This window comes from Rhodnius prolixus, unplaced genomic scaffold (assembly GCF_049639745.1).
Source record: "Rhodnius prolixus isolate KJV_2025 unplaced genomic scaffold, Rpr scaffold_5, whole genome shotgun sequence".
Lineage (NCBI taxonomy): Eukaryota > Metazoa > Arthropoda > Insecta > Hemiptera > Reduviidae > Rhodnius > Rhodnius prolixus.
In genome coordinates this window covers 24,547,419-24,570,067 of record NW_027411624.1, presented here as the reverse complement: position 1 = coordinate 24,570,067, position 22,649 = coordinate 24,547,419, and the positions used below count along the sequence as shown (strand labels likewise).

Below are 22,649 nucleotides of genomic sequence, written 5' to 3'. Positions count from 1 at the left end.
TTCCTGCCTACTGAGCAGTGTACACGTCCAGCAAAGTAAGCATTTTTATAATGATTTTATGAAATCAAAGTTAAATCTAACTATTTTTCAAGTTTTGAGAGTGATTTCTAATGAAGTAACTGGATTTCAAAGAGGATATGTATATATTTAATTTGAATGGGGGGGGGGACGCTGACTGGACGATAAAAACAAAATAAAATCGAATGAAGGAAATCAATTTAATGGCATTCTGATTGTCAACTTTAAGCAAGTATGTTTTTTATCAAACAGTATGCAAACAAAAACTTGTAAGAAACACTCAAAAACTATTTATTTCCCATTTTTCAAGGTTTTCTTTAATTATGAATTACTACCAACAGTTAGTTGAATTAAATATTGATTTACTAAAACAAAAAAAAAGGATTCGAGGAAAAAGTATGTAGTTAAAGAAACCTTCCTCAAAATCAATTTTCATGAAAATAATTTCAAACAAAAGTGATGGGTTTCTATCTTCCTCTTCTTCTAATTTCATTAACCTTATGTAGCAATCTTACTTCTCACTAACCGAAGGTTAATACCTGCTACTCCTTCTTCGTATTCTTTCAGGCAAATAAACGTTTTTACTAGATGTTTCCCAGTGGGCTGTGGAATGGAGTACTAATAAAGCAGAGCTTGTTGAGTTAAGAAATATTATGGCATTCGCCTCTTCAAGACGTTTCAAAATACAAATTTATTAGAAAAGGCAAGATTCCACTTTACCAAATATAAAAAATAATTTTTCATCAAATGGAAAAACAGAGTTAGGACCCGTGTTATAATCACGGTGAAAATAAAATTGAAAGAGCTCAAAAATTTAAAGCATGAACAAAATATCTCCACATATTTGTTCATACAATGGAAAACTACAAGTTTCTTTAAAATCAATTTACTAAAAACTGTGCCATCAGTACATTAATCTACTACTGCCTGTCGTCTCTTTATCTAATTGAAATCCCATAATTTAATTGCAATTTGTAACATCAAATCATGACATCTCTACGTGACTGTAACTGTTGGTACACTTTTCTTTTCTTTTTTATAAACTGTTAAATACTAATTAGAATGAATAAAACAAAAAAGAATTTTTTTTCCACCTCTTGTTCACAGTACTGTTCAAGATCGATTTGGTGAGAGTGAACTTGTAACAGAGGCAGAAGCAACTAGGGCAGCCAGAGTTCAAAATCTTAACCAAATATCAGTTTTTGATCAAAGGAATAATTACGTAGGAGATATTATATTACATGAACACGCTTCCGGTAAGCACCCTCCAATCAGTAACGACAACAAAGTTATTACATATGAATTTTCTAAAAAACTATCTAAAAATAGTACACCTATTTATACGCCAATAATATTATTAAAACAAGAGCATATAAATATTAATCAAAATAATAAGAACGACTACGATAACATTATATCTGTTGAAAACCTACCATTTCCATCACGTGATAGATCATTTTTGGACTTTATTTGTTGTAGAAATAACTACTGTGATGAAACTTAAAAAAAAAGTCGTTTCTATTTTCTCAATTTTCAAGTTTATATCAATATATATTGTTTTTATTGTTTAAATAAAGCGATCGTTAGTTATTCTTGATTTGTTTTAACATACATGAAAGTAAAGATCAAATGTAGCACAAATAAAAGTTAATTCAAGTTTGTGGGATCCTAAACTAAAACTTTAATTAAAAAACTAAACGTAATTTGTCATAGTCGATAATCTAAACGTTTAAGGTCTCAGGATGAGCAGAGAGTACGAGAGGTTCGCGAACAAAATTCAAGAACAAACAGGTAACAAATTGACTGGGGAAAAAAAAAATTCTAAAAAGGCAACTACAAAAATTAAATGCAATAAAAAGCCTTATTAAAAATACTGATGTAATGCTTTCAAGAGAGTTTTATTTTTTTGTATCACTCATTTCCGACACCAAACATTATACTATTACAAAATGAAAATTAGCATGATGTAGGGGATCAGCTACTAAGCAAATTGGGCAGCGAATCGCTCTCATAGATTTTACGGGTGATGTGACGTTGCCAAATCCCAACAACCACAAAAGAGTTGCTTTCTATATATCCTATGTAACCTAAAAATCCCAATGTTAGGGATGAATCCTATTGTCTGGCTTCGCGATTATAGGTTCCAGAAAAATGTACACACATCACCTTCCTAAGTTTGAGAACTCTACTTGTGTAATATTGATAGAAAATATTGGTCAGAATTTAAGAATGAATTTGAAACAGCTAGAGAATGTCTAATAACAGAAAAGTTTTAAAATCCATTTAAAGTACAATAAACACGAAAATTAAAATTTAAATCAATTTTTAGTAAAAAAAAAAAAAAGAAAAAGGATACTGGCAAATTAGAACCAAAATGTATTCTACCGACCTAAAGCTACGGAAACTGCTTAATTGTAATAGGAATTTCATTTAATTTTTCAGATAAGATATAAGATTAGTATTATACATGTATATGATATGTAGAACATACACAATACATAATACAATATATTATAAAAACTAACTTGCCTGAATACAAACTTGTTGATATCCAGGAGTCTCTTCTGGATCACTTTCATCTGCATCATAAGCATTTCCAGTAGGACTTTGAGCTCGTTCTTCTTTTTTTCTCAAGCCAACCTTCTTTCTCGAAGTTTTCGGCAACCCAGCTTCTTTTTGTTTCTTTATGTATCTCCTTTCATCTTAAAGCATAAATATTCAATTGCTTTAATATTTAAATTAGTTTATTATAATTACAATTAATTTTGTTAATATATCCGTTAGACTGTTAATAAATTTACTAAACTTAATGACATCTTAAAAGGCTTAAAGAGATTTTTAAGCAGATGTGTGCATAAGGTCTTACTTGGCTGAGCGATGGCATGCACAAATGTGCGTACACAATGCAAACAGTTATGAAAATTGTAAGGCGTTATATGGGCGACATCTCGAACCAAGAATGCTAATGTTTCAACACATTTAACTGTAGAGGAAGGATCATGACGTCCGAGTTCATTTTCATCAGAAAAATCAGGTGGCGGAACACGACCTCCAAGAGTAACCGGTTGTATTTCTCCTTCTCGGCCAACCTGAGTTGAAAAAAAAAAAAAAAATCATATTTATATCAAATAGGCAAACTTTAATAGAAGCGAGGGCCGCTACTTGAGAGTAGAATTCCTGAAACAGAATTTTATTTTTTGTTTCTTGCGTTTTTTAAAATATTATAACCATAAAGTTTATATATATTTCATAATTACAAATAATAATAATAATAATAATAAGGGAAGGGATTAGCTATGAGGTTAGCATACTGGACTCCCACGCGGAGGTCCCGGGTTCGAATCCAGCAGCTGACCCTTAGATTTTCTCTTCCTAGGAGCTTCTTACAGCTCACTGTCCGGTGATGGACAGTGTTGTCTGTAACGAGAGAACACTGTCCGGAGGCCGGCAGTGCACTGGAAAAAGCTCCGGGCGCTAATAACCTCAGCTGTTGATGCGCCAAAAAAAAAATAAAATAAAATAAAAATAAAAAAAAATAAAAAAAATTAAAATAAAAAAAAGCGAAGTGCGTATGTTTTAATATTTTTGTCATGTATATTTTTTTAAAAGATTATTCAATTTCAGCACCTTGTGAAGGAAGTCAATTTGTCTCTCCTAAATCTAAGCAATTAAACAGAACTCCAAGCAATTCCAGCAGGACAATAGCACTTCCTTGCCTTAATTTCATCTCAATTCCCTTATAGAGGCTTGGTGCAATTAATAGATGACAATCAAGCTCAAAACCTAACTCGCAAATTTTTAGCTTTTATGTTGTCTTCGAGCTTGATTAACCTACCTATAAGTTCTACCTAATCTTTTTTTTTTATTAAAATTAATTGTTGCTCTGCCACTACTCTGTTTCTTGATATGAGTACTTTTCTAGGATGACTAAACTTTATGTACTTTAATGGTTGGTTCTGTTTTTGCTAGTCTTAACCAATCGCTTGAGAGAAGTGTAGCTAAAGAGTTTAGGAGATTAAAACAGCATAAAGCTGGACACAAAGAATTCTGGGTACTTTCTGAAAAAGGAATGATTTGCAGTACTTCAAATAATATTAGTATTCGCTAATACTTCAGTTTGGTGCTCTTCCCATTACTTCACTCACTTTTGGTCTACTTTTACTTCAAGATTAACTTTACAGTAATAAAAAATCTTACAAGTATCCAGCCTGTGGGTGTACTAAGTGGAACTTCGCCACTACTAGTTGGTGAAATTGGCAAGCTTCCAGCTTTACTCAACTCTGAATCTGAAGTATAGCCCCTTTCATTTCCAAGTCCACTATCCACTTGCACTTCTCCTTCAGATTTCGCACCTGCAGGAATATTGAAGGAAAATTTAGTTAATAATTTACTCAAATTTAGAGATTATAATAGATTCTGACAATCAGTACTTCGTGTTAAATTGTTGACCCTCGAACTTTATTGCCAAACTTAAAGCTACTTAATAATAATAATAATAATAAAATAATAATAATAATAATAATATATGGGGAAGGGATTAGCTATGCGGTTAGCGTACTGGACTCCCACGCGGAGGTCCCGGGTTCGAATCCAGCTGCTGACCCTTAGATTTTCTCTTCCTAGGAGCTTCTTACAGCTCACTGTCCGGTGATGGACAGTGTTGTCTGTAACGAGAGAACACTTTCCGGAGGCCGGAAGTGCACTGAAAAAAGCTCCGGGCGCCAATAACCTTAGATGTTGACGCGCCTTAAATCATTAAAAAAAAAATAATAATAATAAAGTGCCTTTATTCAAATTTTTATAACATAACACATTTGTTTATTTAATTGTGACAGACAAATACTCATGGTCCAAGAACCGTCTAAGTAAAGCTACTTCTTACAAGAAGCTGCTTATTACATGTTCTCCAAGAATTTATTCTGTTCTTGTTTAATGAAATATAGTCTGTCAAGCCGAATTACTTTTGTCGTTTACAAAAAAAATTATTTTTGAAACATTTCATTTTTGCAAAGCATTCAGAGAAAAATAAAGAACTCACCTTGTTGACTGGCTTGTTGCAATGGTGAATAGACAACTCTAGGTGGCCTGGCACCAGCACCAACACATTCCAACAGTGTGAATATGATGGACCAATCTGCTGCTGAATGTATATTGGCAGCACTGGTTTTTACCAGTTCGTACATACCGTATGAAACTTGTCGTCCTACGCGAGTCAGTGTAGTACCTTTTAAAAGTAGCAACATACGTAATGACTGCAATACCTACGAAATAAATGATGGGAAGAATATTATTAATAAATCTAGAAAAGTGTCAGCTGTTTGAGAAAGGAATTGTTTTTAAATGTATTACCGCACCATTGGACTCATTTCTTCTCTATGCATAAGTCTAATTGCCAATCTTAACAGTCCTACAACAGATCTTTCTACTAAGAAATGGTGATCGCACGCTGCCGCACCCATTAATAGTGTGTAAATATGTTCTCTTACTGTTGACCACATAGTTCCTATCCTATCTCTAGTTTCATACAAAGTAAAAGAAAAATTAAATTAGAACTGCAATAATAAATTAAATATAGGTCAAAAGCTTCTTTTTTTTTCCTTTTTGTTTTGTTTTAAAAAATCAAACTTGAAAATACCTATTTTGAACAACAACTTTCAGTAAAAGCTCCAAAAAAAATACTGCCGTGTCTTCGCTGTAGGATGAGCCTAATGAAACGTGACCTTCAGGTCCGTAAGATGCAGTCACCAATGCCTTAAATTGAATTTAGTTTATTTTAGTAGTGTAGGTGTAAATATACATTTTAATTTAAAAAATTGAAAAAAAAAAAATACCTTTACAAAATACTGTAATGAATCTAATCGTAGAAATTTCGATTCCGTGATTAACTGTTCCAAGTGGCATTCCCTAATGCAATTTTGAGCAATTCTTAATGCTTCTTGATCTTCAGCAGACGGTCCTTTTTGGGTGTTTGTTTCTACAGTCAAATACCAATTATTTATTGCCCTTAACATTAAATTACCGAAATAAAAACTCTTCGAAATAATTAAAATTTAAACAAATATAGAACTTCCTTTTTCGTACTTAGTACTAATTAACTGCTTACTTACTTTAAAGTAGTCGTATTAAGTTTTTTGTCGTGAATACGTCTTTAAATTTGCTATCATATGGAGGCAATCCAAAAAACCTAATGATAACAAAATCAGGGGATACAGTTTGGCGTTATAGTTTCGAATCTATCGTCTACATCCAAAATTAAATTAGACCACTGGATAGCTAAAGGATCAAATAATTCATTACGATAAGCGAGGACTGTGACGCATCGCGCGCGGTGGAGGGGGAAGCGCCGCCATTTTGAGATCATTTTGCTGCGTATCAAGATTTGCAAATGGTATAACTTTTGACTCGGAGAAGCTACGATGTTCGTTTAAGTTTTAATCGTCAGCTGTCGTCACAATCTATCGATTGTATATAAAACATTAGTGTAAAATAGTGACAGTGAATCTAATAAGGTGTTAGAATAAAAAAATATTATCAAAAATATATAATGTCGGCCTGTACGCGTCGAAAAGCCAAAACCAAATACAGAGATCGTAAACGGTTGGAAAGGGCTTCTCAAGAACAATCGAATGGTAACAATAAAACACCATATGACCGAGTCAAGCTGTGCCGGGAACGTAAAAGAATGAATGCGGCCGAGCGGATCAACGACGGTGTCATTACATCTGCAGTTGGGGCGGTTGAAATTATGCAAGTGGATGATGAAATCGCTTCTACATCGACTACGGACTGTATAGGCATAGATTGTGTTCGATCGTTGATTATGAAGACACACTGGGCAGCAGCTAATGTACGTTTCACTACGACGTTTGTCAACAATCCATTCGGACATAAGTGTGATGTGTGTGATCGTCTACGGTTCTGCGTTCATTGAAGCTAACAAAATAAAAACACTTACTGCTGCTTAATAATATATTATTATTATTATATTATAAAAAATATAACCCGTTACATAAACGTATTCACGTACAACACACGGTCATGTCCATGACAGCCACAGTTTATTTTTTCTTACAAATCTTAAAGGACTTCGTGGGATGGGAGGAAACTTCGTTGTTGATCTTGGTAAGAGGGATGAAAGGAAGTCCGTGTTTTCCAATCAAAAAGATCATATAGTAATCCCAAAACATTTTTCTCTTTTACATCTCAATTTTACTACCTAGTAAGCGAATGTTGTGAAACCTGAGCAAGCGTTTGCTCTCGCGGTTTAAACCAGGAAGTTGAAAATAACAACTAACTTTGTTATTGCCGACAGAGTTGAACTCGTCAGATAAATTCCTTACTAGTTTACCTAGGCGAGTACAGTAATGCCAATATCTTACAGACGTTTGACAACAGCAATATAAAAGACGTCACGGAAGTGGCAATCCTTTCGCAATAATACATTAATTAAATATTTTACTTTATTATTCTTGGTGGTACAAATTAAATAATCAAATTATCTTTGATTCTATATGTAGTAGCACGCCTGTTTATTGTATCCCTGACCGGTTTTAGACTTACATAAATCATTAGTAGTGCTTTGGTGTTGAGATTTCGACTTCTTACGTTACCATCTCGCATTATACTTGCTGACTCCACATCAAACTAATTAATCTCCTCTGACGTTGGATGTAAGTCCGAAACCAGTCAGAGACACAATAAACATGCGTGCTACACAGATAGAGTCAAAGGTATTATTCTGCACTGCGAACTTAACCACATTTTTAATTATATACTAATTCAAAAAGTACCTGCTCCAAGGGTCATATAGAGATAAAGAGAACTCAGAATTCCAGTTTCTGTTTTTGGATTCAACTGTATATCCTCCCTAACAAGTGATATTTTTCCGCTAAGTTCAATAAAATCTTCAGCCTACAATCAAAAAATAGTAGTATAAAACAATTTCTTAGAATATACTTTTTCAATACAAAATTTAAAATATTAGTTACTTACCTCAACCAATATTTTGGGTAATAATTTACATCGATATAGCTGCAAAACGCAATCCAATATATTTCTCCAACTATCTCTAATGATATCTCCATGGCGATGTGCTAGATTAAAGACAGTTTTCGCAGCAAGTCGTGATTTTGGATTTGCCCCAAATGAAATAGTCAAATTATCTGGTGACTGAAACAGGTAATAATCGATTATTAACGTAAAAATCTAGCATTATACTTGCTGACTCTACCTCTCATGTTGGGTGTAAGTCCGAAACCGGTTAAGGATACAATAAGCATTCGTTTTTTTTAGTTTATTTTTTTTAAGTAAGATTAGGAAAGAAGGAAATAACATACCTCAATTGGATGATGCAGCATTGTAAATTTACATAATGAGACAATCAAATTATCGAAATCATTACTCATGCCGTAATGAGCTGAGATCATTGCACATTTCCTACACAAAATTACATAATTATTGCTTTAAATCATTAATTAAAATTGAATAGTGCAGGTTTCTTTAGTAAGTTTATATTTTTTCCAGAACAGATGTCAACATCCTTCTATGGTAAAGTACATTAGCAGTTTACTGTTCAGGATTTTCTTTAGAGGTACTTTTATTCTAGCACATAAAGTTACAGGTTGGTATAGATAAAAAAGTAAATATATATGTATATATAAATAGTATACCTGAATCCTGATATGGCTTTTTGATATATAGCAGGATCATTAGTTTTATCGAAAAGCGAACTGAGCGCTGTGACCGTGGGTCCCCAAATTAATGAAAACAAATCATGATCAAGTAGGCCGTTCGCCGAATGAATATAAACTCCATCTTTACTATTACCACGTCTCAGTAGAACTTTCCAAAGATAATTCTCTTTAACAGGGCCTGTCTGTTCTGCTGGCATAACTATTTCATCATTTCTAAATGATTAAATTTCATGATTAGATAATTCCAGGGAAGTTTGTGGAAATTAGCCACTTTTAAATGGCTTCAACAAAAATATCAAATACACTCACATTCTCAAATAATAAACCAATGAATTGCATTCAATGAATTAGTTGACAAACAATTTGAATTAATAATTTTCTTAGGCCGAAATTTTTATCGCACCATACGATTCATTCAAGATCACCAGATCATTTTAAGTAACTATGGAAATTTTAATTCCTCCATTTAAATTTTCTTCCATACAACCAAAAATAGTATGTTAATAGTAATTACCTGATTGAATTATAAACATCATCTAGCATATCTTCATCAAAGTCTTGTCCACCATTTACATTTTTTAAATTCCTTTTAAAAGCTTCAGCGGTCATAGGAATATTTTGTTTTTTAGCATTATGATTGTGCTGATCAACGTTTAACATGATTACAGCATATGCTAATGTGAACGCTGCATCTGCATCCGCAAATGGCTCCCCATTACATTTCTACACAAATAATTGAGATAGAACTACTTTCATCAATTTAAATTACTTAAAAACAAAGAAAAATTGCTTTTTTTAAGGTCTAGGTGTTTTATACATATTTTTTGGGTCCCAATACTTATCCAAAAAAGTTATAGAAATCAAGGTATAACATCTCATCTATGACAATTTCCTTTCGAAGCAGAATGTCAATTGAATGTACTTTGGATAATATATTTAGTTAGAAGAAAAATATATATATATATTTTAACTATAAGTAAAAAACGTCTAGTCACAACGTTAACAATTGTTAACACTATCACTTATCTCAATAGTCGCGGTAAACAATACAGAAGAGTTACATCTTTCAATAAAGTCTACAAAGGATTAAGGGACGATTATTATGAAATAATGAATCAATATTTACATGCCAATGATCTGCAAAATGTTCCATTACAAGAGATATAAGAGGGGATTCTCCTGGAAGTCTGAAAGTTTCTAAATATAATCTAAGTGCTTCATCAATCCGCAAGTCCGTAAAATCGAATGATCTAAAAATGAAATAGTAAACAGTACTAATAACTATTTACATACTATAATAAATTATTATAGTTTATTCTTACTTAACAAAAGAATCCAGTACGTTAAGATTGGCTCTATTACTAATATATTCTCCTATCATTTTCTTATCTAAATGTGGATTTTCTCTAAGAAAATTAACTACTTCTTTTGGATCAACGGGATTTGACATCAGATTATGTTCCTGTAGAAATTGTATACCTTTTTTAGGTTTAGAATTAAAATGTTCTGTTCCTGTAGCAAGTAACTGTAAAAAGAAAAATAAGTATAAATATGAGAAAGTTAAGTAATCGCTAATTTTTTCCGGCGAGAGTTTAAGTGCAATTACCAAATTAGGTGCGTTGAAGGAGCAGAAGCACAAATTTATTAATATTTTTTCTAACGAATAAAGTAGCTATAAGCGGCTACATATGGGGATCGCCCTCTTATAAATAACTAAATCCATGCTTCATAACTTCTGCGCAACACCCGCACCCAAAATGAGGATAAAAAATAACAAAGTTCAAATTAATGAAAAATAAGTGACCTTCTTCTTTCTTTTCACAGCCATTAGCTGCTCATGACTTGGAATATTTACTGATAATTTTTGTCTTGTACCAGTTCTCAATATGTAATTACTGGGATGTTCAAAAGGTGGATCTTTAAATGCTGCTTCTCCTGAAATGTTTTTGTTTCAAGAGATTATTTGAGATTTATGGAATCGATAAAAAATAAAATAAAAATAAAATAATTGGCTGAATGTTACCTTTAACAGAGTTATGTCTTTCATTTAATATTCTACTATTACAGTGACTTTCAATAGAATCTATTACTGTCAGAAGAGCGTCCAATGACAACAAGTGAGTGTTGTATACTCCAGTCACAGGAAATGCATTCTACAGCAAAAAAAAATTGTAAAATTAATATTTATTTACCCTAGTTTTCACCCATCTTAAGATGTGTTCACATTAAAAAATTAACTCCCAGTTGAAGTAAACTTCTTTCATAAAGTGCAATTCAGCACATTAGTTTTGTAGCATAAACTTTGAACTTTGGTTGTAAATTAATTAGATTATAATTTAATTTTAAATAAGAGACTATTGTTTTCATGAAAATGAGAACCACATTGTGAAGATGGATGAAAATTAGATAATGGTAGAATTAACTATAAGTCTCTTCTATCGTTTAAAGATGGTCATCCAGAATTTACTTACTAGGAAATAAATATCCCTCAAAAATATAACCTACCTTTGACAAAAGATTTGTAAGTTCTTCATACAAATTAGGGCAGTAAAGAGCACAGTCGTAATTTAAATATAACTCCGTTACAAGTCCTGGAATTCTCCACATTTGTACAAGTGATTCTAAATATAATACAATTTAAATGATATAATCAGATAACTTTAAGCAGGATATATATTTTTTTCTTAAATTTAAGTCTCCTTACCTAAAGCAATTTCTCTATGTTCATAAGAAACTTGTGAAGAATCAGACACAATAATCTCTGTAAGGCGAGTCAAGTAGTATTCTAGTTGGAACTTTAAATGAGTCCTTAGAGATTCAAACAGTAGAAATGAAACTTGTAATACTGATGAAAATACTGGCAATCTTTTGGAATGTAACAACTAAAAAGAAAAAAAAAAAACTCTTAGGACTTTTTTGAAATTAAGTCCATATTATTTCACAAAAATATGTTTTAAAAAATACTAACTGAAAAAAGATTTTTACAGAGGTCATCTTTAATAATGGCCAACAATGATGGGTAACGAGCCATATTATCTGCGGCTACTTCTAAAGCAATAGTAAGCAAGGCTAGGCCAGTATTTATCATTGTTTCAGTGTTTTGCTTATCACTAGGATTCATTAATGAAATAACAAATCTTAACAGTTCATGAATACTTACAAGACCATAAGGACCACTTACTGAAGTACCTGAAAATTTGTTTCGGCTTAATGAAAAGAATGGGGTCTTATTAAAAATAGATTATTGCAATGTATAACTAGAAAATTTAAGTGGGCGCTACAATTCTCTGAAAAAAATAGCATCGCAGAAATCACGAGACATCGAGAATCGCAACGTAAGAAAAATGCAGTTTAAAGTACCAGTTTTCATAAATCCATTTTTTTTTTTTTTTTAATATTGATACTGTAATTTTGCAATATTCTTACTGTCATCATCAGAAGCGGTAAATCTTACACCTTGTTGATTAACCCAGTCTTGGATATTGCGCCCAGATTCCACTGTAGGTGGTGACTGAAGGTTTAATTGTTGACTTGTTTCAGATGGTTCTTTTATCTGAGTAGTTTCAACTTCAGGAAGTTGAACTATTTCCTGAGATAGAGACCTAACTTGGTGATGACATTCTTCTTTTTGTATTCCTTGCTCCTCACAAATTTCTTCAGTTTGACGTGGTGGTGGTGATGTAAGATCCGAAAATTCTTCTAACTAAAAAATAATTAACGACTATAAATCTACATCACGAAACAAGGAATAAGAATAATTAACGACTAATTTGTCTATTATTTATTAAGTAATAAGTAATCGTTAATCTTTGAAAGCAAAGTTTTTTAAATAAAGATTGAAATAATAGAATTACCCGAGCTTGGAGTTCTTCAACTGTGGAGCATGAATCTTCTATACTAATGACAACTCCATCGCTTCGAGGAATTACGGCCGATTCTAAAGTAACTTCTTTTTCAGTGACTTGATGAACCTGCAGTTGTTCTAATGAAAAAAAAAACAAAAATTTTGCTCTTTCTCTTGTAACATAAAATGCAAATGGGCGTCTTTGAAAAGATTTAAGTGTCGCAAGAATCGATTCAAAAATTAAGTTTTCCTTTCTCTAAAGCTTACTATAGCACGTTTAAATTAATTTAAAAAAAATACTACACAATTCTGGCGAGAAATGCTCCTTCCGCGCGATTTAAAAATTTTAACTTACGCTAAAATTAGGTATGAGGCATTTTTTAAAAAATCCCATATTGTATTGTCATTGCAAAAAAAAAAATATTCGCTTATCAACTAACACGATAATAATAACAGTGGTACATACGAGTACAGCTAGATTTAAAGAAAAATTTAATTTACCATCCTCAACTTGGCAGATATCCGAGGACATGAGCATTGTAGGAGTGGTCACCACATCTAAAGGAACTGAAACAACCTGTTCTGAATTCACTTCTAGCGGAGAATGGGGCACTGAACTTTGTTGATCGGGCGAGCTTACGGATGGTGATAATTCTTGAGGGTGTATAGAGCCTTGCATGTCTAAGACTTTATTATTTTCCAATGGTAGTATAGAATTTGTACTAGAAGACTGTACCAACTGATCAACTACTTTACTTGTTGGTGAACTTTCTCGATCTAAATAAAAAACTTAATGAGCGATAAATACACTTTTGTGCTATCATTTGCGAACTGTATAATCTTGTAAAAGCGAAACATACTTGATCCAGACGTATGCTTATCCTCAACTTTTTTAGATTTGCTTCTGGAAGAAGTTTTAGTTTTTTTTTTACCTCTTACCGGTTCTATTGAACCAGTAGTTTGCATCTTCAATTTTTGCTTAAAAAGAAAAAAACAAAAAATTTTATCCACCTAATAAGTTAAACCAATTAACTTGTAGACAATTATAAATACCTTTACACTATTAGCTTTTCTAAGATCATCTGAAAATGATGGAAGCCTTGTGAAAAGAAGCTGGATCATATCTTTCAAACAATTTTCTGCACATTTCCTCAGTAATTCTGTAAATTATTCATGTTAGATACGATAAAAAAACAAAATTTTTTTTTTTTTCTAAATTTCATTACCATTCAGCCGAGGTTCAAACGAAATTCTAAAACAACTGAGCAAGATTTCACAAATACTTTCATTTGTCAACCAAATGCCTTCAGGTGACAGCATCAGTGTTCTTAAAACCTTAAAAAATTAATATATATTAAATTATAATGATTACGCAATGGTAATGATAAAGAATGATATATGATGATTATAGATTGAAGAAAAAAACAAAAACAAAAAACAAGAGTTTATCAATGATAAAATTAACAAGTCAAATAAGTACCTGCAGTATTTTCATTAAAACTACAGCATCACTAGTTTGGTCTGTGCCAACAAATTTTGCATGCGTTACCGCATCAGCAATGTTTTCAACTGTTGTTACAATTGACTTACATTTTGGATCTAAGTATAAATTAAAAATCTAACTTTAGCTCTTACGTATTATCTAAATGTCATTATGAATAATATTAGCACTAAAATAACTTTTAGAATTTTATTACCAATAAGTCCATATGATAGAAATTTGTTAACAGAAGATAGGGCTAGGCTTGTCAAAGGACCGGTAGTTTCTTCAGATCTTATAACTTCAAGAAATGGCCCCAGTACGTGATTTGGGTCAAGTTCTCTCAGATCGCCAATTTGGCAAAGAACATCCTTAAGATCGGTGAAACTTCTTATCAAAATATCGCTTTCTTCGTCCTTACAAAAGTTTATGAACATAAATTTAAAAAAAAATTATAAAACAAAACTCAAGAGCCTAATTAAAAAGAGTAACTAGTCCATTATTCCTAATTTACTAGCTAGATACTCAGAGATGTTATCCATCATCACCATTGATAAGAAGACAGAGTTAATATAAAAATAAAAACACCTACTTGATGGGAATGTGCAGACCATCTGTTTACTTTCTTCATAGCAGTTAATAAAGAAGTCATTTCACCCTGAACCACGTATATTCCATTTCCTGGGCAATTCATTCTTGTTTGAGGTAGAACCATTTTTTGTTGAATATATGAAGATTAGAAGAAAAGTTTCTCTAAACCAGCAACATAGGATTATTATCAAATACCACCTATGATGGTCTAGCAATACAGATAAGGACCCAGTAAGCTGACACACCACCCATTACATGAAAGACACATATGATGGCGGGAGGAGAGGTGATAGGGTTTACCGAACACAACAGCTGATTATCACATGCTAAAACTATGATGCAATGCCACCAAGATTTACACACAGTGCTTTTTACTTTTGATAAGAGCAACAAGGAAGGTCTTTTTAAGGTTATAGTTTGAATTCAAAATTTCAAAGTTACAGGGATTTTTTTGTATAAAAGTTTCAGAAATAATTAGTTTAATGCTAATTCAGAACATATGTATCAAATACCGCTATATGAAAAGAATTCTCTTTGTAATTGAAACTGCATGAGAATAATGGCTATCGTGAGAAGTAAGCTTTGATTACAGAATAAAGCGAATCCTGGAAGTCACTATTTCTGTTAATGATCAATAGTCAAAACTATTTTTCCTGCACTCAGGTAGACATTCACATATTTCTCTACTTTTCAATCCTTCTGTACCTTTTCTAGAGGTTATCCCGCATTACAATTTACAAGAAAAATATTTAACGTCACTTTCTTAAACATCCAATTAAATGAAAATAAAAATTGGATGTTCAGAATTATTTGTAAAATGATGAATCTATTAATAAGAAACAAGTTTTTTTTGACACTGAACTGGAAATTTACTACATTTTTGAAAAAACTTTCGAAATATTATAAAACTTAGATATATGATATGTCAAATGTGATAAGAATATTATATTTTATCATGTTATTCATTCTTTTACTAGAATGTGAAAATTTTAATCGTTACTCCTAGTGTAAAGGGCTAAGATCCATTGTAAGTGTGATTTTAACAATAAAATGCCAGTTAATTTCTAATCCTCTAATTTATTTTTAAGTTGTTTCTGACTTCACCAGATCTCTTCTTTGTTTGTGAAAAAAGGAAACATGTATATTTAGTCATGAATGATTGATTAGATATTAATTTAGATGTCAATAAATTAAAAATCATTTTCAAACGATTAGTACTAGGACAAATATTACAATAAGAGGATACTATTTAATACATAAAAATCTTTAAATTTTTATATACCAAGCAAATCTGTGTTACATTAAGATCTCTGCACATTTTGATCTTCACTTCTTCAAAATTATTTTTAATGGGAGCCTCAAGGGTTTAATTTTCTTTTTTACGAGGGCTTCAGTTGTATCCTGTCTCACTACACTATTGAGTAAACTTTAAACAATAATTGCTAAGTAAGACAAGATTTTAATACCTGTTTTAATCTAGCAGAGCAAGTGAGATCCCAAATTTATTGCTACTCTAATTGCCTGATTATACGTATAAGAAAATTTAGCATCTCTTCCATTACATCTTTTTGCCAGAAGATCGCAGCTTCATCTTGTCTTAATAATTTCTTGGTTCTTAATATTTTCTTTCACCTTTATCTTCTCTTAGAACTTAGGGTCGAGCTGACCAGCTAATTCTTAAGGAGCTGCGGTCCATGAGAGCCTAACAGCAAAAAAATGCTTAATCCTAAAACCTACATTCTCAACTCTCAATGCCTGAAGAACTATTGTAGTTGATGTGTACAACAATTTGGGATTACTATGCCCACAGTAACACTCAACTTTAACCTAATCATTACATACTCATACATATTTACATAATATATCTTTACTATCACTATATTTAATAAGGGGCAAGAGAGTCGCAGTCAGATCTTTCAGATTAGATGAGGCGATAAAATGCGTTTTCAACCTACATAATGAATGAAATCCCTGCATTTAATAAAAAACAATGAATCTTTTTTGTTGCAGTGGATTTGGCTAATAGAACTTTCTAAACAAATCTAATTATGTCATGAAATAACCTACCAAATATGTAAAATTTTTAATTTATAATTATTTTAAATATTGAAAATGATTCTCGTCGTAGTGCTGGATAATGTCAATTTTCATTTATTATCAGAAGTTGACTTATTAGTTTTTGTATAGAATTTAACTCTAATCATAACTTTTGTCACACACGACATTAGCTAGATTAGTTAGTTAAAACTATACTGAAAATTACTTAAAAATTAAAGTTTCACTTTTCTCAATCTTTTTTATTGTTGATTGTGTCAGTAGCATGAGCAATTCAGAAATTTCATTTATTCCCGAATGAAAAAACTTGGGCAGTAGACAACTTAAAAATAACTGAATGCTTTTAAAAATACGACATATTTGTAGATGAAATATATTTTTTTGAATTAAGTTTTTATCGTATCTCAAAAACAGCATCATTTTCATTCTCAAAACTATCTTTTATTGTAGACATCTGATTCGTAGTTGAACTTATTGCAAGCTTAAAACAATTGACATTAAATTTAGATGAAATTAGCTTGGGGTAGAAAATTTCATTGCTACTAAAATTATTCGCTGAGAGGGACGTAGTACTTAAGTATATTGGAAAATAATGGAACAGAGTAGAGTTTTAAGTAGATTCTATGGAAGGTAGGCATTATGGCCTTCTTCCATTTGCCACGAATGTTAAAAATTCCAAGACTGGTCTTCTTCTGATAGAAGGATAAAAGCGTATATTTATGTATTTCCTACAAAATTAGGGTGCCTTTACTTGATTACCCATTATCTTATGGAAATTATGTAAGTTGTTGTTACATGGTTGGTTTCTAAATTATGTTGAAGGTCACTGAAACACTGTTTATTTTGGACTAAAGAAATTGCTGAGTAAATGCCTCTTGGAGAATGTATCACTGATTTCTGGGCCAAGATTTATGCTATTCTCTCTTGTGTTTCGCATTTGCGGATGAATTCTTCATCGGTCCTGAAACAGCTGTTGGTGAGTCTTTCAGTATAAATCCATTCAGCTTATCTGTGATCGGTAACTGCTTTTGTTGTTTTTCTTTGAGGTAGCTAAACAGGCTCAATGAGGTTTCATCCCTTAACAATAGTAAAAAAACATCAATGGTGTTAATCTTCAACCTTTGTTTTAATCTTGCTTTCCACCTGCTATTATGAATGATCATATTTGTTGAGGAAGGTTTCTTATCTAGGAGAGGATTTATTAGGTTTTTTTTCTTTTGTTTTTTAAGTTTCAAAATGTATATTGCGCTAAGAGAAACTCTCTTGAGTTAAGCATCAGTTTTATTTTCGTGTCATTAAAAATAGAAGTATAATTATGTCTTTAACCTGAAAATATAATATTTTAAAAATCCTTGTTATTGGAGCTGATTTTACACCTTCGGCATTCCGGAGCGGTCCCTCCAATCGCACTACCCTGGCCGAGTATCCGGATAAGAGAGTTCAGACTTGGCGAAATTGATAGAGATGACGCTATTAATTAGTCGAAATAATCTGAAGTAAATAGCAGGAAGAGATTCCAGTGAGTGTACATTGTTTAAATCGTAGTAGCCATTTTTGAGAAAGTCTCAAAATAAATAAATAAATAAAATAAAATAATTTCAAAGTAGTATTTCTATTTGAACCAAAACTTGATTATGTCTCTGGTGACTTCAAGAAATTTAATGTTTGGACTTGCCGCCTTTTATTTATATTGACCACACACACACTCTACAAAGAGAGGGGATCTATTTATAAATACTATTTATCTCTTCTCGGGTAAACGCGAAATGGGTATTTACTTTAAAAGATAAACAAAAATCAGCACTATTGCAATTATTTCTCTTATGAGAAAGATGTAAGAGAAAGCAAAAATATAATTGCTATTACAAAAAGATTGCCTATAGCAATGTAGCAATAGAATCTGCACGTAAACGCTGATTATACTCTTTTTTGTTTCGGCATAGTCTAGTCTATCTAACGCGCATCTCGCTCATACCCATCTCAACATCGACTGTGCGGATGTGGAAGCTCTTCTAATTCTAATTTCTACTTTACCCTAGCATTAACCGCTTACCCTTATTCGGGCATCTCCGTGCATGGTCGGACCACTCTTGCGAAATGGTACGTGACTATTCTATTGTCAGTTGAAAATATTTTTCAAGGTACTATTTACTAAACAACTGATGGAGAACTAATTTTTTTTTGCATTAAGAATTAAATGTAATGGAGAACAAGGTTTTGATTATCTATAATTAATTAATTTTGTGACTGCTATCAATTTATTGAAGTTAATTACTTATTATCTTTGTTTTTATTCGTCATAGCGCGCATATTTATTATAGCTCTAACTGATTTCGGACTTCAATTCATCATCAGTGGTAGAATAATGTTTTAATTAAGTTACGCTCCATTCTATATTTCTAACCTCACCATTCAATCGTAATTACCTCAAAATCCCTTTCATTAACGACCTTACTAAAACTCGTTTCTTAAAATTTCATTCCTTTACAACAGCTCATCCTAATCCTTTAATTGAACCCTTATCTTCTTCCTTATTACCTGGTAATCCTCCAAGGAGATTGAAGAGAAGATGGCCCCGCGATCTACTCTCCTCATAAGAGCAGCATAGTGCATCTATTCACGCTAATGGAGTGTCGCCACTGGGTGCCTTCTCCAATCATCATTCACGACATTATTTTACATCACATTTGCTTGTTGCAAATAATTGTAATATATTTCAATAAAAGATTTTTAAAAAAACGTTATAATTTACATTTTCTACATATTTTTTATCATTTTATTAAAATAAGTTTATTAATTGTTATTAGGTTTATTTATATTTTATTATATTTACTGTTAACTTTTATTACACAATTGTAGATTTTCGTTTATGTCCGTTGCATGACTAGTCTGGTAATTAAAATTTAGAAGCTAATCATATAATCAATTAATGTATGTTAACTGCCCGTACAAAAAATATATAAATATATAATTTATAAGATGAGATGGGCGCTAATTACCCAGTAGTTGATGCTCTAAAAAATAAAATATTTATGTATAAAATGGGATCTACAGAAGCATTACAATCTATGCACGAGAAAATGAGATAGAAACTTATATTTGAGTGGAAGCTATACAAATAAACCAAATTCTGTTAAGAAGGTTAGTAGATTAAGACTAAGAAAGTAGATTAAGAAATTCTTTTATTAGATGCGACTCAGATAAAACAGTTGAGTCGGGAACACGCTCAAAAAATCTATTTTGCTGCTTGGAATGAAATTTCTAATAAGACTTCTAATTACTTGCACCTATATTACTCCTCCACAAAGTTATTATTTTGGACTTACCAAGTTTAAAAATAAAAATAAAAATATTTTAATTATTTTATGTATCACTTTTTCGCTAGGTTTATTTCAGTTAAGCTTCATGAGGCGGGTAAGTTGGACTCTCAGGCGGCGGCACCCCTGAGAGTATTGGCCCCTCTTTTAAAAGAAAATAATTTTCTATATCGAAAAATGTTAAATGTATCTATATATTTTACTATTTAAAATCGCGTACAAAACTATTATAGAAACCTAACAAGATACATCTTTAGGGTTGTGTTGAATTGAAATATAAGACCAAAAAGTTATAATAACGTTTGTTTTAATGTAGTTCCTTTGGTCTTACAGTTCTCTGAAAATCATTTAAATTATAAATCGGAAAAAAAGTGATTTCCACTTTAGAAAAGCGAAGTAGTTAACAGAAAAATCAAAGTATACATTTTACATTAATTAGTATTTCTATCATCTCCAACATATCATTAAGGAAGGTTATTGTTTTCCTGCTTTACTAGTACTTACTGTTAATAGAAAATAAAGTTTGAATTAAAGAGTGAGAATAATAAATATATATTTTATTGTTGGTTAAAAAAGAAATCTACATAAAAGTAAAAGCTAACAATTTTTAAAAAATGATCTAGATGTTAAATTTGCAATTATTATAAAGTCTAATGTGAACTAAAAAAAAATAGTTTTTAACTACAGTGACAATTTTTGTATGGATTATTTTAGCTATAAACTTCCCAATATATGAGAAAAGGGATAAGTCCGATTTCCCTGGGGATTGCAAAGCACAAGACGTTATTTTATCAATTATTTTTGCTAGATGTGGGAGTATGCTGTTAGATGTTTCAATAAAAAAAATGTCATTGCTTGACCAGAAATTGTTAAATCACTCACAAACTTGATAGAATGGCTAATTCCAAGGAGTGGTATTGTATAGAATAGATGATTAACTTGGTAATTTATTTAAATTAATTTACACAATTCAAGAAGAGGGGAAAAAATTAATAATTTTAAAAATTATTTGTACTGTACACAAACTGCTATTGCTATTTTTTTTTTCAGAATGTGGGACAGTCAAGGAAAAATAGAAATTATTGAGATGTACATTATAAGCGGGTCAAAATAAATTAGTGAGAGAGGAGGCCACATGGTTATTGAAAACGTAGAGAAAGAATATCTATCAATAAGATTAATAATGTTTGATAAACTGTCATCATTTTTGTAAATTATTTTTGGTTTAAATTAATTTGTTAACCTAACTGAAACATTAAACTTTTTTTTTCGTGAGGCAGCCAAAACAGAGATGCAAGAGTGGGAATTCCTCCATTCATTGTCAGCATACCGTAATTACATTTAGATTTTTCGATATAAAGAAATATAATGCAGTGCCCCTTTAAATTTCTGTTGCGTCTTTAAAATTACAGAATTCGAAGACCATTGTAGCCTCTAAAGATATTCTTGTTAGACATTTAAATATTTTCCAAATAATTTTGGTTTTTTTTGAGGATTTAATTTTTTAGCTCTTTTAATTTCAAATTCTGTGGTAATACTTTTTTTTTAGGAAAATCATAGTCAGCAATTTAAAATCAAATCTACACTTCTCAATCCAAATTTATTAAATTTCAAGTTACAACCAACAGATTTTTTGTATTCAATGTCAAGATTACCTAAAGCTTATGTATTTTTTGCTCCAGCACTTTGTTAAGCCTTTAGTCTAAAGTATAAGGTAGTAGTTCTTTACCGATTGATAGCAGAAAATACTTTTCTTAAAAAAATAGCAAATTAAGAAATATTCTTATTTTATCATGGGGACTAACAACTGTCTTATGTAAATATATTGTTTGTTTGTTTTCTTTATTATAATACTTTTTTTTTTGTAATGTTTTAACTTAACTTTGTTACAAACCTTTAGCTTCAGATTCGCTGATGGTTGATACAGTTTACAATGGATATTGCAAAAGCTTTTGATGTTTTGCAAAAATTTAAATAAAAAAAAATTCAAGCTATGATGTGGATATTAGCATTCACTCTAAGTTGATTAAAAACGAATTTCATTCATAGCATTTTCAAAAAATAAAAATTGGATCCTCAACATCTAAACAGCAAACTCTGGAGCAGCAAGGCTTTTCTATCTCTAATCACTGATATCTTTCTTGACTGATACTGTTTGCCGATGCATCTTAAATATTTCATTATTAATTTCGAACACTTTAAATTTGGTGCGCACAAAATTTAGTTAAATTAGCTTTGTTTAATCAAATAGAATTTTTTAAAATTGTTTCAAAATTTAAGATTATAGGCCATCTTTGGTGGATTATCTGTCTTCATACTAGTGTTATCTAGTAATAGACGAACACTGTTCATCTACGACCAGTGAGCAGTAAGAAATTTAAAATCTAAAATAATCAAGTGGTTTCGAACTTGCTAAATTTCCGCAAGGGAATCCTAGTGAGCTAACGTCTGAGCTAATAATCTTTGAGCTAATCTCTTCACTCTACAGAGTTTTCGTAGTAGGTAGCTGAGTCGTTTCTAAAATAAAATTGAATCTGTTTTTGACCTAGGAGTAATATTTGTCTCCAATATTTCTTTAAAAGACAAATCAATTTTATTTCATCCCCAGCGATTTAATTGCCAGGCTTCATTTTTCACCTTAAGAAATTTTT

General features: G+C 31.3%; 2 protein-coding genes across 9 annotated transcripts in view; one reads left to right on the top strand and one right to left on the bottom strand.

The window, feature by feature from the left end:
* Positions 1-14,902, bottom strand: part of garz (Sec7 domain-containing protein garz) — a 23,753-nt gene extending 8,851 nt beyond the window's left edge. Inside the window, exons 1-28 of the mRNA XM_074137521.1 lie at positions 14,628-14,902; positions 14,253-14,451; positions 14,036-14,154; positions 13,782-13,890; positions 13,609-13,715; positions 13,416-13,533; positions 13,057-13,332; positions 12,566-12,693; positions 12,138-12,414; positions 11,680-11,900; positions 11,416-11,593; positions 11,217-11,332; positions 10,735-10,864; positions 10,516-10,646; positions 10,034-10,236; positions 9,838-9,961; positions 9,226-9,434; positions 8,688-8,924; positions 8,355-8,454; positions 8,011-8,187; positions 7,809-7,929; positions 5,850-5,992; positions 5,654-5,769; positions 5,373-5,532; positions 5,057-5,279; positions 4,216-4,370; positions 2,885-3,107; positions 2,548-2,720 (exon numbers count right to left, since the gene is read on the bottom strand). Coding sequence (XP_073993622.1) covers positions 2,548-2,720; positions 2,885-3,107; positions 4,216-4,370; positions 5,057-5,279; positions 5,373-5,532; positions 5,654-5,769; positions 5,850-5,992; positions 7,809-7,929; positions 8,011-8,187; positions 8,355-8,454; positions 8,688-8,924; positions 9,226-9,434; positions 9,838-9,961; positions 10,034-10,236; positions 10,516-10,646; positions 10,735-10,864; positions 11,217-11,332; positions 11,416-11,593; positions 11,680-11,900; positions 12,138-12,414; positions 12,566-12,693; positions 13,057-13,332; positions 13,416-13,533; positions 13,609-13,715; positions 13,782-13,890; positions 14,036-14,154; positions 14,253-14,451; positions 14,628-14,750 — 4,596 coding nt within the window. The 5' untranslated portion in view covers positions 14,751-14,902. The remainder of the gene's footprint in view (positions 1-2,547; positions 2,721-2,884; positions 3,108-4,215; positions 4,371-5,056; positions 5,280-5,372; positions 5,533-5,653; positions 5,770-5,849; positions 5,993-7,808; positions 7,930-8,010; positions 8,188-8,354; positions 8,455-8,687; positions 8,925-9,225; positions 9,435-9,837; positions 9,962-10,033; positions 10,237-10,515; positions 10,647-10,734; positions 10,865-11,216; positions 11,333-11,415; positions 11,594-11,679; positions 11,901-12,137; positions 12,415-12,565; positions 12,694-13,056; positions 13,333-13,415; positions 13,534-13,608; positions 13,716-13,781; positions 13,891-14,035; positions 14,155-14,252; positions 14,452-14,627) is intronic.
* LOC141458971 (uncharacterized) overlaps positions 1-22,590 on the top strand; it is a 24,556-nt gene extending 1,966 nt beyond the window's left edge. For 2 of the 8 annotated variants that reach the window (XR_012461311.1, XR_012461312.1), the window contains exons 3-6: positions 586-721; positions 1,126-1,274; positions 8,542-8,638; positions 10,536-10,668. Coding sequence is in view for 2 of the 8 variants with exons in the window: in XM_074137622.1 (XP_073993723.1) it covers positions 1,126-1,274; positions 1,753-1,886 (283 nt within the window). In the remaining 6 variants the exon portion in view is untranslated. The other 6 variants (XR_012461310.1, XR_012461309.1, XR_012461313.1 and 3 more) reach the window with 6 other exon arrangements.
* Positions 22,591-22,649: the final 59 nt, after the last annotated feature.